Genomic DNA, 13,955 nt, shown 5'->3' on the forward strand with positions numbered 1-13,955 from the left:
AATAAAAACTATTAGCGTATTTAATTAAATTTGTTAAAGAATGTTATTTTGAATGACATTACAACCAAACTGAAACTTCTGTGATTCATTAAAATGTAATATTTGTGAGAGCAATAGTGACCCAATTCACAAATTCAATTAAGTCCATTCATTTAACTGGTTATACGCTCATGTAACCACACACACGTTCTTGGTAATGGATTAATTAATAGTTCGTTAAAGTTCAAAAGTCGGTATATTTAATTTTAACAAACCACGAATAGTTTTAATTTATAACTGGACATTTTCATTATACTGCTGAAACTGTAGCAAGCAAAAATATACGTCTACTCCCTACAGGTTTTAATTTATTAAAAGTTGAGAAAAGTAAGTAATTGTTTCAAACAACGATTTATTAAGTACTGTATTTACAATAGTAATCGCCCATTTCTTTTCATTACATCTCAGTGTTTCGTAATTTTCTTCATGAGGTTACAGAAACTAGCTGTTTACATAATAAAGTCGGTTAAAATGGAGTTGAGCATCGAATTAAATTGATGATGTGTTACAGTTAGATAGAAGTTTCCTGAAGTAAACAGGAGATAGGATTGTGCACTCGAAATTTAAGAAGGTCAGAAATAAATGAGAGAGTGGGTTTTGTGGTATAAAACTTCACTGCAAAAGCTTAGGTCAGTTAATATAGGTATGTAACGTAGCTATGGTTGGAAGCGTTGATTCAATGTGAATGTTGAGTTTAGCTCCAGTTCACATTCCTCTTAGTGCAGTCTCTAAATTGTAGAAATATATAAAAATATATATAATCAACGTCCTTGTAAAGAGATCCAAAAAGGTCGACGACGAAGAAACTCAAAATTAACTATTTATCTCGTTTTGATATCAGATGCACCTAGACTACAAAATACAGTGTAATCTAGGTAAAAATATATTCTCATTGTTTTATCAGGTACAAAACTGTCGGAGCAACTGATGCAATTAATAATATATATATATATATATATATATATATATATAAATATATTTGTGTGGTGTAATGGTAGCACATTCACCCGGTAAGTGAAAATATCCGGGTTCGAATATCTATGCAGGATAGAGTGATTGCAGGGTGTGCTTCTCATCCTTATCAAAGTACGTTAACATAGAAGAAAAATGTAGGAACCATTGGTCTCCTGATATCTTAACCCTTAACTACTACAATACGTCTCTCAGGCCACTTGAAAAATGAAAATTCCCGTAATTCCCTCGCGGCATCACTTGACCGCGTGTTCGGTTCAGTAGCTGTCAGTTTTAAGGTTATGTTTCAGTGCGTGGTGTGCCGCGTTCAAGGTTGCCTCGGTAAGCGAGTTCCTAGTACAAAGTGGCTCGAGAGACGTATTGTAGTGTTTACGTGAGTTTTTGACGGTGTCCAGTAGACGTGTTGTAGTAGTTTTGTTACTGATCTAAGGATTGTCCAAGAGTTAAATTAATTGGTTTTTGGGGTGGTTTTTTTAACAATGGCTTTTAATGAGCCTGGGAGCTCTTCCGGCGGATCTCAAATTCGCGTTACACGCCCAAAACGTCCACGTTTATCCTCTCAATGTGCAAGTTTTCTTTGTGATCTAGAAGATTTAGTCAATGAGGAATTAGAAGATGAATTAGACGACACTGATAGCGACCCCGATTTTGTTCTAGACAGTGAACATGATACTAGTACCGATCAAAGTGATACAGAAGATGTTGATATAGCTCAGGTTTGTGGTAGGAATATTGGTATACAGGACGAAAATATAGACCGAGGTGAGGAACAGCCCAAGCAAGGTGATACAGAAGATGTTGATATAGCTCAGGTTTGTGGTAGGAATATTGGTATACAGGACGAAAATATAGACCGAGGTGAGGAACAGCCCAAGCAAAGTGATACAGAAGATGTTGATATAGCTCAGGTTTGTGGTAGGAATATTGGTATACAGGACGAAAAATATAGACCGAGGTGAGGAACAGCCCAAGCAAGGTGATACAGAAGATGTTGATATAGCTCAGGTTTGTGGTAGGAATATTGGTATACAGGACGAAAATATAGACCGAGGTGAGGAACAGCCCAAGCAAGGTGATACAGAAGATGTTGATATAGCTCAGGTTTGTGGTAGGAATATTGGTATACAGGACGAAAATATAGACCGAGGTGAGGAACAGCCCAAGCAAGGTGATACAGAAGATGTTGATATAGCTCAGGTTTGTGGTAGGAATATTGGTATACAGGACGAAAATATAGACCGAGGTGAGGAACAGCCCAAGCAAGGTGATACAGAAGATGTTGATATAGCTCAGGTTTGTGGTAGGAATATTGGCATACAGGACGAAAATATAGACCGAGGTGAGGGACAGCCCAAGCAAGGTGATACAGAAGATGTTGATATAGCTCAGGTTTGTGGTAGGAATATTGGTATACAGGACGAAAATATAGACCGATGTGAGGAACAGCCCAAGCAAAGTGATACAGAAGATGTTGATATAGCTCAGGTTTGTGGTAGGAATATTGGTATACAGGACGAAAATATAGACCGAGGTGAGGAACAGCCCAAGCAAGGTGATACAGAAGATGTTGATATAGCTCAGGTTTGTGGTAGGAATATTGGTATACAGGACGAAAAATATAGACCGAGGTGAGGAACAGCCCAAGCAAGGTGATACAGAAGATGTTGATATAGCTCAGGTTTGTGGTAGGAATATTGGTATACAGGACGAAAATATAGTCCGAGGTGAGGAACAGCCCAAGCAAGGTGATACAGAAGATGTTGATATAGCTCAGGTTTGTGGTAGGAATATTGGTATACAGGACGAAAATATAGACCGAGGTGAGGAACAGCCCAAGCAAGGTGATACAGAAGATGTTGATATAGCTCAGGTTTGTGGTAGGAATATTGGCATACAGGACGAAAATATAGACCGAGGTGAGGAACAGCCCAAGCAAGGTGATACAGAAGATGTTGATATAGCTCAGGTTTGTGGTAGGAATATTGGCATACAGGACGAAAATATAGACCGAGGTGAGGAACAGCCCAAGCAAGGTGATACAGAAGATGTTGTTATAGCTCAGGTTTGTGGTAGGAATATTGGCATACAGGACGAAAATATAGACCGAGGTGAGGAACAGCCCAAGCAAGGTGATACAGAAGATGTTGATATAGCTCAGGTTTGTGGTAGGAATATTGGCATACAGGACGAAAATATAGACCGAGGTGAGGAACAGCCCAAGCAAGGTGATACAGAAGATGTTGTTATAGCTCAGGTTTGTGGTAGGAATATTGGCATACAGGACGAAAATATAGACCGAGGTGAGGAACAGCCCAAGCAAAGTGATACAGAAGATGTTGATATAGCTCAGGTTTGTGGTAGGAATATTGGTATACAGGACGAAAATATAGACCGAGGTGAGGAACAGCCCAAGCAAGGTGATACAGAAGATGTTGATATAGCTCAGGTTTGTGGTAGGAATATTGGTATACAGGACGAAAATATAGACCGAGGTGAGGAACAGCCCAAGCAAGGTGATACAGAAGATGTTGATATAGCTCAGGTTTGTGGTAGGAATATTGGCATACAGGACGAAAATATAGACCGAGGTGAGGAACAGCCCAAGCAAGGTGATACAGAAGATGTTGATATAGCTCAGGTTTGTGGTAGGAATATTGGCATACAGGACGAAAATATAGACCGAGGTGAGGAACAGCCCAAGCAAGGTGATACAGAAGATGTTGATATAGCTCAGGTTTGTGGTAGGAATATTGGCATACAGGACGAAAATATAGACCGAGGTGAGGAACAGCCCAAGCAAAGTGATACAGAAGATGTTGATATAGCTCAGGTTTGTGGTAGGAATATTGGTATACAGGACGAAAATATAGACCGAGGTGAGGAACAGCCCAAGCAAGGTGATACAGAAGATGTTGATATAGCTCAGGTTTGTGGTAGGAATATTGGTATACAGGACGAAAATATAGACCGAGGTGAGGAACAGCCCAAGCAAGGTGATACAGAAGATGTTGATATAGCTCAGGTTTGTGGTAGGAATATTGGCATACAGGACGAAAATATAGACCGAGGTGAGGAACAGCCCAAGCAAGGTGATACAGAAGATGTTGATATAGCTCAGGTTTGTGGTAGGAATATTGGCATACAGGACGAAAATATAGACCGAGGTGAGGAACAGCCCAAGCAAGGTGATACAGAAGATGTTGATATAGCTCAGGTTTGTGGTAGGAATATTGGCATACAGGACGAAAATATAGACCGAGGTGAGGAACAGCCCAAGCAAGGTGATACAGAAGATGTTGATATAGCTCAGGTTTGTGGTAGGAATATTGGCATACAGGACGAAAATATAGACCGAGGTGAGGAACAGCCCAAGCAAAGTGATACAGAAGATGTTGATATAGCTCAGGTTTGTGGTAGGAATATTGGCATACAGGACGAAAATATAGACCGAGGTGAGGAACAGCCCGAGCAAGGTGTACATCAGGATGCATTATCAGAAACAGTCATCGAACAAATTGCAACAGAAGATGGTGGACAACAGGTTATAGTCCCAGCAGAAGTAGCCGTTGAATTACCTAGGCAAAGAGGAGATAGAACCTACTTCTATGGAAGACGTACTAAACAAATGATAAATAAACTAATTCCAGCATTCAAATGGAGAAGGGAACCTGGTAACCAAAATGTTCGGACCCGACAAGAAAACATTGTCACCCAGTTGCCTGGTTTAAAGACTCGTGCATTACATCTTGGCTCCAATCCCGATGCGGAATCGGTGTGGGGGTTATACTGATTACAGATGATATTTTGGACGAAGTCATGAGATGGACAAATGTGAAGATAGGTGCTATGAGGGGACATTATAACAAGCCAACTTCTTATGTACATGATATTGATCTTGTTGAACTCAAAAGTTTTATCGGCCTCCTAATTTACAGCGCGATCTTTAAATCCGGAAATGAAGCAGCACCTAGTCTGTTTGCAACTGATGGGACGGGAAGGGAAATATTTAGATGTGTAATGTCTAAGGAAAGATTTTTATTTCTCTTACAAGTGATGAGGTTTGATAACCGTCAAGACAGGCATGAAAGAAAAAAGGACATGAAGGAAACTGCCATTGGAAAAATATTTTACAAGTTTATAGAAAACTGCCAGTCTTGTTATAAAACTGGAGTTTCCGTGTGTATCGATGAAATGCTGGTCCCCTTTAGAGGACGATCATCATTCAAGATGTACATGCCAAAAAAGCCGGCTAAGTACGGAATTAAAATACAATGCTTAACTGACGCTAAAACTAATTACTTGTACAATGCGTACATATACGTAGGTAAGGGAAGTGATGGAAAAGGTCTCACACCAGATCAACAACAAAGACTACTTATCCCAACCCAAGCCGTGCTAAAACTGATTGCACCCATTGAGAACACGAAAAAAAATGTAACAGCCGACAACTGGTACAGCTCAATTCAGTTGGTACAAGAGCTCAGCAAAAAAGGCCTGACTTACGTTGGCACTCTAAAGAAAAACAAAACTGAAGTGCCAGAAGTTTTCCTTACTGACAAAAATAAAGAAGAAAAAAGTGCAATGTACGGTTTTGCTGAGAAAATGACTCTACTGTCGTATGTCCCTAGTAAATCAAGAGTTGTTCTCTTAATTTCTTCAATGCATTATGGACCCGAAAATGACAACGTGACTGGTAAACCTGAAATAATAGCTGAGTATAATCGTACTAAAGGAGGTGTAGACACACTTGATCAGATGTGTTCCAACTATTCTACTCAAAGGCGGTCCAGAAGATGGCCAATGACGATTTTTTTCACAATGATAAATGTATCTGCAGGGGTCAATTCGTATGTTTTATACAAAGCATACCGAGAAACTCCAGATTTGACCAGAATAACTTTTATGAAAAATCTTGCAAAATCACTGGTGACACCACAACTATTACGTAGAATGGAAAGTGGGGGTCATGTAAAAGATGAAATGAAGGACACTATCAGGAGAATTTTACACGTTCCACAACCAGAGCCTCGAGGAGTAGACGTCTTTCCAACCAGGAAAACTTGCTACACATGTGATCCAAAACTGAAAAGAAGAACCAAATACCCGTGCAGTGTTTGTGAAAAACCGATTTGTCTTGAGTGCGCCAAAAAAGTCTGTGTTCGGTGCCACACTGCTCTGAACAATCAGTGACTGCAAGAAGCACAAACAGGTGAAACATTACTTATATAGTACGTATTACGTTAAAGTTAATGTTCAAGTTGTATCACGTTTAGCCCTAATTTCTTATAACAATCCATTTATGTCAAGAAAATCTATTCAGTTTAGAAAAATAGGACAAAAATACTTCCTTTAATATATCCTTAGTACATTTTTTAAAATTCTTATCTTAACACTGGATACAGTATTAGTAAATAAGTCCTTCATTATTTTGTCGCTTATAAAATAACTTAATAAATCATATACAAAATTAAAATTTGTTTTTATTTTCCTAATAGCTACCCAATACAAATTAGAAAACTCAAGTTTTTTACTCCAAAATTAACATTCCTATAAGTGTTAGAGTTAGAAATGTATTTTTTTATAGTTGAATATATTATGAACTACGAAAAAAGTTTATTTCTCCCTCGGCTATTAAAAAATTTAATAGTAAAATGTAATTTTTTATATAATTTAACAATTTTTGTCTACTTTACAGAATATATACATATTATAACCTTAATTCTGTTCAATTAATTCAATTATGCACTTGGTAGTAAGAAAAATATCCATTTAATACAAAAAAATTTCTTTCCATCAAATTTAAAAAAGCAATAATTTTTTTTTAATTTTGAAAAAAGGTGGCCTGAGAGACATGTTGTAGTTGTTGTGTGACAAAAGTAAGTTGTAGTAGTTAAGGGTTAACTCCTGATATCACTCCCAAGTTTTAAATATTATCATATTGGTTTATACATATATGATTAACAACACTTTTAAATTGGGAACGTATTTTAAAATTAGCTCACTGTCCTTTTTCTGATTAGAAGTTTAAATCAATATTCAATGTTTTCTACTATTAAACAAGATGTTTTTTTAAAACCTTAGTAAAACGTAATTCTGACGTGCGGGACCTGAAAAATATGACGAATATTCGAAGTCCAAATTTTGGTAAAACGTCATGTAGTTCGCTCACAATTAAGTTAAAATATCAATAGTGTTATCTGTAAGTATACTAACCAATAAACAAAGTATAGAATCTGTACATTAAAAACAAAAAACAAGTATTATTAAGTCCTCTTTAACACGTAACATATTACACTATTGTTCACGGCTTTTAAGTTTTGTGGTATCTGAGTATTGTGGCCTGTATTTAGTCCGTCCACTCATCATGGTCTGTGAGGTTATTTTACCAAAACAAACGTCAAACCTTCACACAGAAGAAAGGGTGAAGTTTTAAGTGTGCAAAGAGCGTTAAGTAGAGCCCAAGCGTTACTTTTGACAAGGGACCGCTCCACCTCATTTACCGAGGTTACTTCACCTTAGCAGTTTCACTTTACCTTACATTTCTTAAACATTACAATAACGTTCTAATACACTTTTTTAAACTGTATTTTATATGCATATGACCCAATTGTATACACTGAAACAAACACACACGGATGCATATTTTCACCAAGTCCATAGTTTTAGGACTATACCTTGTATCCGTCCATACCAACAGTTTAGTTGTGATTTAATAAGTGAAATACTAATTGTAACTCCAATGAAATAAATGGTGAAAAATACAAAAGAACACACCTTAATTATGTCTATTCATTATGATATTAACCTCCTAGTTATTACTAACTCATAATACGATTTTGACTCGTAGAAGTTTCTGAGTGCAGCTCGTAATAGAAAAATAAAATATTCTAATTGAAAATTTAAATAAAAAAGTTTATCTTTAAGTATGTTTAATTGAACTCAATACCTGTATAGATTAGCCACTGTTCAACATGTTAACCTTAGTTCTTGTTAATTGACTGTGTGTTGAACGAACATCGAGGCCTGGAATAATGTAGTTACAGATCAAGTTTTAGACCGCAGTTCGTGTTTGAAAACCACAAACTTCGTATCTCATCGGCAACACACGGTTTCACCACAATAACTTCTGTTCTTGGGGTGAACAACTTTAGTAATGCTTAGTGAAACAATATTGTTGAAACTGAACATCTTAATTAAGGTGTTAAGACAGAGACACACAATAATACTCATTGTTTACATTCCAGGTTAAATTGTTGAATTTAAAATTTTACTAAAAGACTAGTTTATAAATGATTTAGTGATAAATCTAATACTGATAACAAGGATTAATTACTACTATTGCATTAAATCGCTGATTTATCCACAGTTTTCTGAAAAAGATTTTTTTTATAATATTTACGTAGGTTACATAAATTTTGTCACCTTCACGATTATTATGCATAGTCATCTATATCCAGACAGTTAGCTAATAAATAACACTCTCAGACTTAAATAAGGGCTGAATTTTATATGGAACACGAGGTACTTTAATTTGCTACGCTATTATTATACAATTAACGTAGTTTGTGATAGCTGAACACTGCTAAAATAAACACATTTACCTAACTGCTTTTAACCAAACATATTGGAAGTCTTATAAATGTTTGAACTGAACTAAGTAAAGAGTTTACTATTAAGTGGAAGTTACAGAATGTCATTTATTGGCTAAGCTATAGCGAAGCTTATCATTCGCGGAACTGGGAAAATGTAATTTCTGTTTGTCTGTTTATCTATCTATTTGTTCTCACGATACCTCGAAAACAAACATTTAGACTTTAAATCGGGCAGGAAACTTCTCTGTGACATACACTGAGTTCGATTATGTTATATGTCACTCTGTGGAATTTGGCTGAGCGTTAGGAAATATTATTTTACGTTGTCTTATTTGGTAAGTGTGTTGGTAAAGAGAACACATTAAAATAAATAACAATGTACACAAACTGAGTTTTGAAAACACATAAGGTTTTAAAATGTGATATATGTACATGAATTGTATAACTGCACCAACATATAAAACGTATCAAGTTTTGGTGACTTGATGTGTAGCATAGAATAACACGTAAAGTATGTAGACATTAGTAATTTAAACTCTTATTTGAAACCCAGTTTAACAAAAATGTAAATGTATATCGTAACATGAAATGTAGAGTAAGATTTAATCTGTAAACGTTAAATGTTGAATGAAACTTCATTTCTATTGAGACAAAAACTTATTGTAGTAAATGTCTAACCATTCAAACTGTCTGCATGTCATTGAAATCTACTTAGTAGGCTGTCACAAACTACTTTTGCCTGCCATGGGAATGTAAAACTGTTTTTTCTTTGTTCTCCTACTTTGATAATATTAAGGTTTTAATAAAACGGTTGAATCTACACTTCCTGTGTAACATTTCTTTATTTATATTAATTGTACTTATTTTTACTAAAATAGCAAAATCTATTTTTTTTATTCCCATGTCTGATTTTTCAGAGACCCGCAGGATATCCAGAAATGAGAACCGTAGTGTTATCTTCCCAAGATAATGTTACCTATAACCTGAGGGCTTAAACCAATAATGGAAGAACAAGCGATTGCAGTGAGCTGGAGTATACAAAGAAAGTAATCATAAGTTAAGCGGGCTAACTTTTTTTGCCAATATTCAAGGAGCCTTATTACACATTCATTTTACTTTTCTTCAAGAGATGTGGCTAGAAGTGTTTGCAGTTGGGAAAAAAGCCTTGAATAATCATACTTAGGTAAATAAATTCGGCAATAAAGCGATAAAGCATCAACCAAATTTCAGGTATACACAGAATGTAAGAGATTCGGAAAGTAGATTAGTGGAACTTTGATAGTATATATTTAGAAAGGCTAGATGAACTGAACTGGTAGTACCTGTACATATCTCCTAAGAATTTTGTACATGAAAATTAAAAAATTGTAAACATACAATCAATGCATTTCACAGGTCTAATGAAGTTTTGCCTGAAAGAATATAATAATAATACTGTGTTTTTGCTCACGACATGTTCCGTTCCAATCAGTGACCGGCTATGTCGGAAATTCAATCACGTGATAGGACTATAACAATAATGACGTACAAACACTATCAGCCAGGTAATCACGAGATAGTACGATGAACAATAATGACGTACAATCACTATCAGCCAGCCAATCACGTGATAGGACAATAACAATAATGACGTACAAACACTATCAGCCAGGTAATCACGAGATAGTACGATGAACAATAATGACGTACAATCACTATCAGCCAGCCAATCACGTGATAGGACGATAACAATAATGACGTACAAACACTATCAGCCAGGTAATCACGAGATAGTACGATGAACAATAATGACGTACAATCACTATCAGCCAGCCAATCACGTGATAGGACGATGAACAATAATGACGTACAAACACTATTAGCTAGTCAATCACGTGATAGGACGATGAACAATAATGACGTACAATCACTATCAGCCAGCCAATCACGAGATAGGACGATGAACAATGATGACGTACAATCACTATCAGCCAGCCAATCACGTGATAGGACGATGAACAATAATGACGTACAAACACTATCAGCTAGTCAATCAAGTGATAGGACGATGAACAATAACGACATACAAACACTATCAGGCAGTCAATCACGTGATAGGACGATGAACAATAATGACCTGCAAACACTATCAGCCAGTCAATCACGTGATAGGACGATGAACAATAATGACTTACAAACACTATCAGCCAGTCAATCACGTGATAGGACGATGAACAATAATGACGTACAAACACTATCAGCTATACAGCGTGCCGCGACGCTGTTTGCGTTACTGTTACATATCCCTTCATTCCATATTTACATATATTTCAATATTTATTATGTATTGTAGAGGCTTGTAGAGCTGTGACGTCACCCGAGAGGCGGGAAAAGTAAATTTTATGTGTGCCTATCCGCATATCTCGATTATGAACTCACCTACAGACTTCAAATTTTACTTGGAGCTTCATTTTATATAGGCAACACAGATAGTAAATGTCACTTAATGGGATTTGGCTGAGCGTTATAGGATATTTTTATATTGCTATTATAGGTAACCATTATTGCAACAAGTAAACAGAATGATAAACTAATTAAAAAGAGACTATCAGTCGTATGAGTTATAAATCCTTTGAAATGTTTATTCATAGAGTAAAAATGATAGTGTGAAAAGCCAATGATAAAAGTCGGTGATAAGATTGGTTTTTAGTACGCTATTTAATTTTGGTATCTTTACTAGTTTATCGGAACTTTTGAATACTGCTATCAAACCTAACTATATATGAGTATTTTTTCTCTAGGCTATAAATATTCAATACAATTTTATTTGTTCAAAGATAAGAATGATGCTCACTATGCTGACGCAATGTATCTTTTTTATGCCACGGATGCAAACATTTTTTTTCTAAATTATTGCATGTCCTGTCTATCTGATCGCCAGACATCTTGGGAATAAAATGATCAATAGACTTGACATTTTAAAATTAAACCTCAGCGACGTCTGTTACAATCGTTAATTACTAAAGATGATGCAAAATATTTACAAAAAAGTGGATTGTATATCACAACCACATACATATCATGAAGGGTTGATATATGACTAATATTATAAAACACTGAATGATCATAAGGGTCGAGTAATGAAGTTACGATACGGTAAATGGTTTTTGAGATAGCTGGAAAATACTAAAAACTGTACTTGCACTGAAAAATGTGTCATAAGGACTTTAAGATATTGGTTAACAAGTTAAATATTGTCACGATATGGAGCGGAAGACCATTGCTGCATTTAACTGTTTATCTGCATGTTTATATATTAGACTTTTACACCTAAAGAAGAGGGTGGATTTAAATCTTCGAAACGTAATGTTACAATTTTTTGTATTATATAGCGATGGAAAATTTATGAATCCTAACATTATATAATCAAGGACTAACAAGATTGTTTACAGATGACATGAGCCTGATGAAGTGTAGGTCGAATGCAAATCTTGTATCGTATAAACTTACACATGTGATAATCTCATGCATTAATTATTTGACTATTTCGCTTTACTGAAGGAGTTTTAATATTTTATTTATTTACTTAGACAGAATAAGTGGAAAATATTTTATATGTATTCGTTAGGGACTTCTAGAAGTGCTGTAACAAGTTAAAAGTTGTTGGCTGTCAAACAAGTAGCAAGATCATTTAAAATTTTAGCGTGCAATACAGAGAAAAGTCTTTACCTTTAATAGCATTTTTATAACCACATGGAATTTATAGTATATAGTAGACAATAATTATTTTAAGAAAATTCAAAGTCTAAACAAATATGAACTTTTATAACTGAATATTTATGACTAAAAACACTGAAACCGATACTTCCTGAGAGTTGGTGTAGCGTCAACATCCCAAAGCACTGTTGTTCTGAAATTGTTGAATATTCTCGGTGAGATTTGTTGTTGTTGAAACTCAACTATTGCAGCTGAGTCAACAACTCCTTCAACAATTCGACAAATATAAGGGACAAGTTTTAGGTTTGTCAGTTTTTATTACCATCATTGTGGTCTTATAGGAACATATATGCAGTTACGTAAATTAAAAGTTGGTTGATCAGACTTGTAAGATTTTTTAACACAGCTTTCCTTACTTGAATCAACTGGGAAAAAACTAAATTAGAAATTCTATTTAATTAAGTACGTAGACTACTTATGGACTGCGATCACCAAAATTACTTGCACAATGTGAGTTGATTGACCAATGTTGGCTGCCCTTTTAATCACCAATGTTTTACTATTGCAGTAGGTCTACATGATAAACTCCACACACCATGGTTCCATGGTTAAGTATGCTAACCAATATTAGCTTTCCGAAATCGATGCTGAAATCTACAGCCAATTATTAGGGAGCTATGTTTACTAATGCAGTACGTGATGAACTAGACATCATGATTGTATAATTAAGTTTACTAACCAATACCGACCTACTATCATCGATTCTGACATCTACCGTTGGTGTTTGGGACCTATGTTTAATAATGCAGTACACGATGAACTAGACATCATGATTGTATAATTAAGTTTACTAACCAATACCGACCTACTATAATCGATTCTGACATCTACCGTTGGTGTTTGGGACCTATGTTTAATAATGCAGTACACGATCAACTACACATCATGATTGTATAATTAAGTTTACTAACCAATACCGACCTACTATCATCGATTCTGACATCTACCATCAATGTTTGGGACCTATGTTTAATAATGCAGTTCATGATGAACTACACACCATGATTGTATAATTAAGTATACTAACCAATACCGACCTACTACCATCGATTCTGACATCTACCATCAATGTTTGGGACCTATGTTTAATAATGCAGTACATGATGAACTACACACCATGATTGTATAATTAAGTATACTAACCAATACCGACCTACTACCATCGATTCTGACATCTACCGTTGATGTTTGGGACCTATGTTTAATAATGCAGTACATGATGAACTACACACCATGATTGTATAATTAAGTATACTAACCAATACCGACCTACTACCATCGATTCTGACATCTACCATCAATGTTTGGGACCTATGTTTAATAATTCAGTACACGATGAACTACACACCATGATTGTATAATTAAGTTTACTAACCAATACCGACCTACTACCATCGATTCTGACATCTACCATCAATGTTTGGGACCTATGTTTAATAATGCAGTACACGATGAACTACACACCATGATTGTATAATTAAGTATACTAACCAATACCGACCTACTACCATCGATTCTGACATCTACCATCAATGTTTGGGACCTATGTTTAATAATGCAGTACACGATGAACTACACACCATGATTGTATAATTA

General features: G+C 35.5%; 1 protein-coding gene across 1 annotated transcript; it reads left to right on the plus strand.

The window, feature by feature from the left end:
• The first annotated feature begins 1,490 nt into the window (after window positions 1–1,490).
• On the plus strand, window positions 1,491–4,179 carry LOC124370827 (calcium-binding acidic-repeat protein-like). The gene is made up of 4 exons (XM_046829127.1): window positions 1,491–1,919; window positions 2,044–2,592; window positions 2,717–4,100; window positions 4,157–4,179. The coding sequence occupies exons 1-4, from the start codon at window positions 1,491–1,493 to the stop codon at window positions 4,177–4,179; spliced, it is 2,385 nt and encodes a 794-aa protein (XP_046685083.1).
• Window positions 4,180–13,955: the final 9,776 nt, after the last annotated feature.

The sequence above is a fragment of the Homalodisca vitripennis genome, unplaced genomic scaffold, assembly GCF_021130785.1.
Source record: "Homalodisca vitripennis isolate AUS2020 unplaced genomic scaffold, UT_GWSS_2.1 ScUCBcl_556;HRSCAF=2838, whole genome shotgun sequence".
NCBI lineage: Eukaryota > Metazoa > Arthropoda > Insecta > Hemiptera > Cicadellidae > Homalodisca > Homalodisca vitripennis.

Coding starts and splice junctions, on each gene's coding strand:
- LOC124370827 (XM_046829127.1), top strand. CDS start 1,491: ATGGCTTTTAATGAGCCTGGGAGCTCTTCCGGCGGATCTCAAATTCGC. Junction 1,920..2,043: donor AAGATGTTGATATAGCTCAG/GTTTGTGGTAGG, acceptor ATTGGTATACAG/GACGAAAATATAGACCGAGG. Junction 4,101..4,156: donor TGAGGAACAGCCCAAGCAAG/GTGATACAGAAG, acceptor ATTGGCATACAG/GACGAAAATATAGACCGAGG.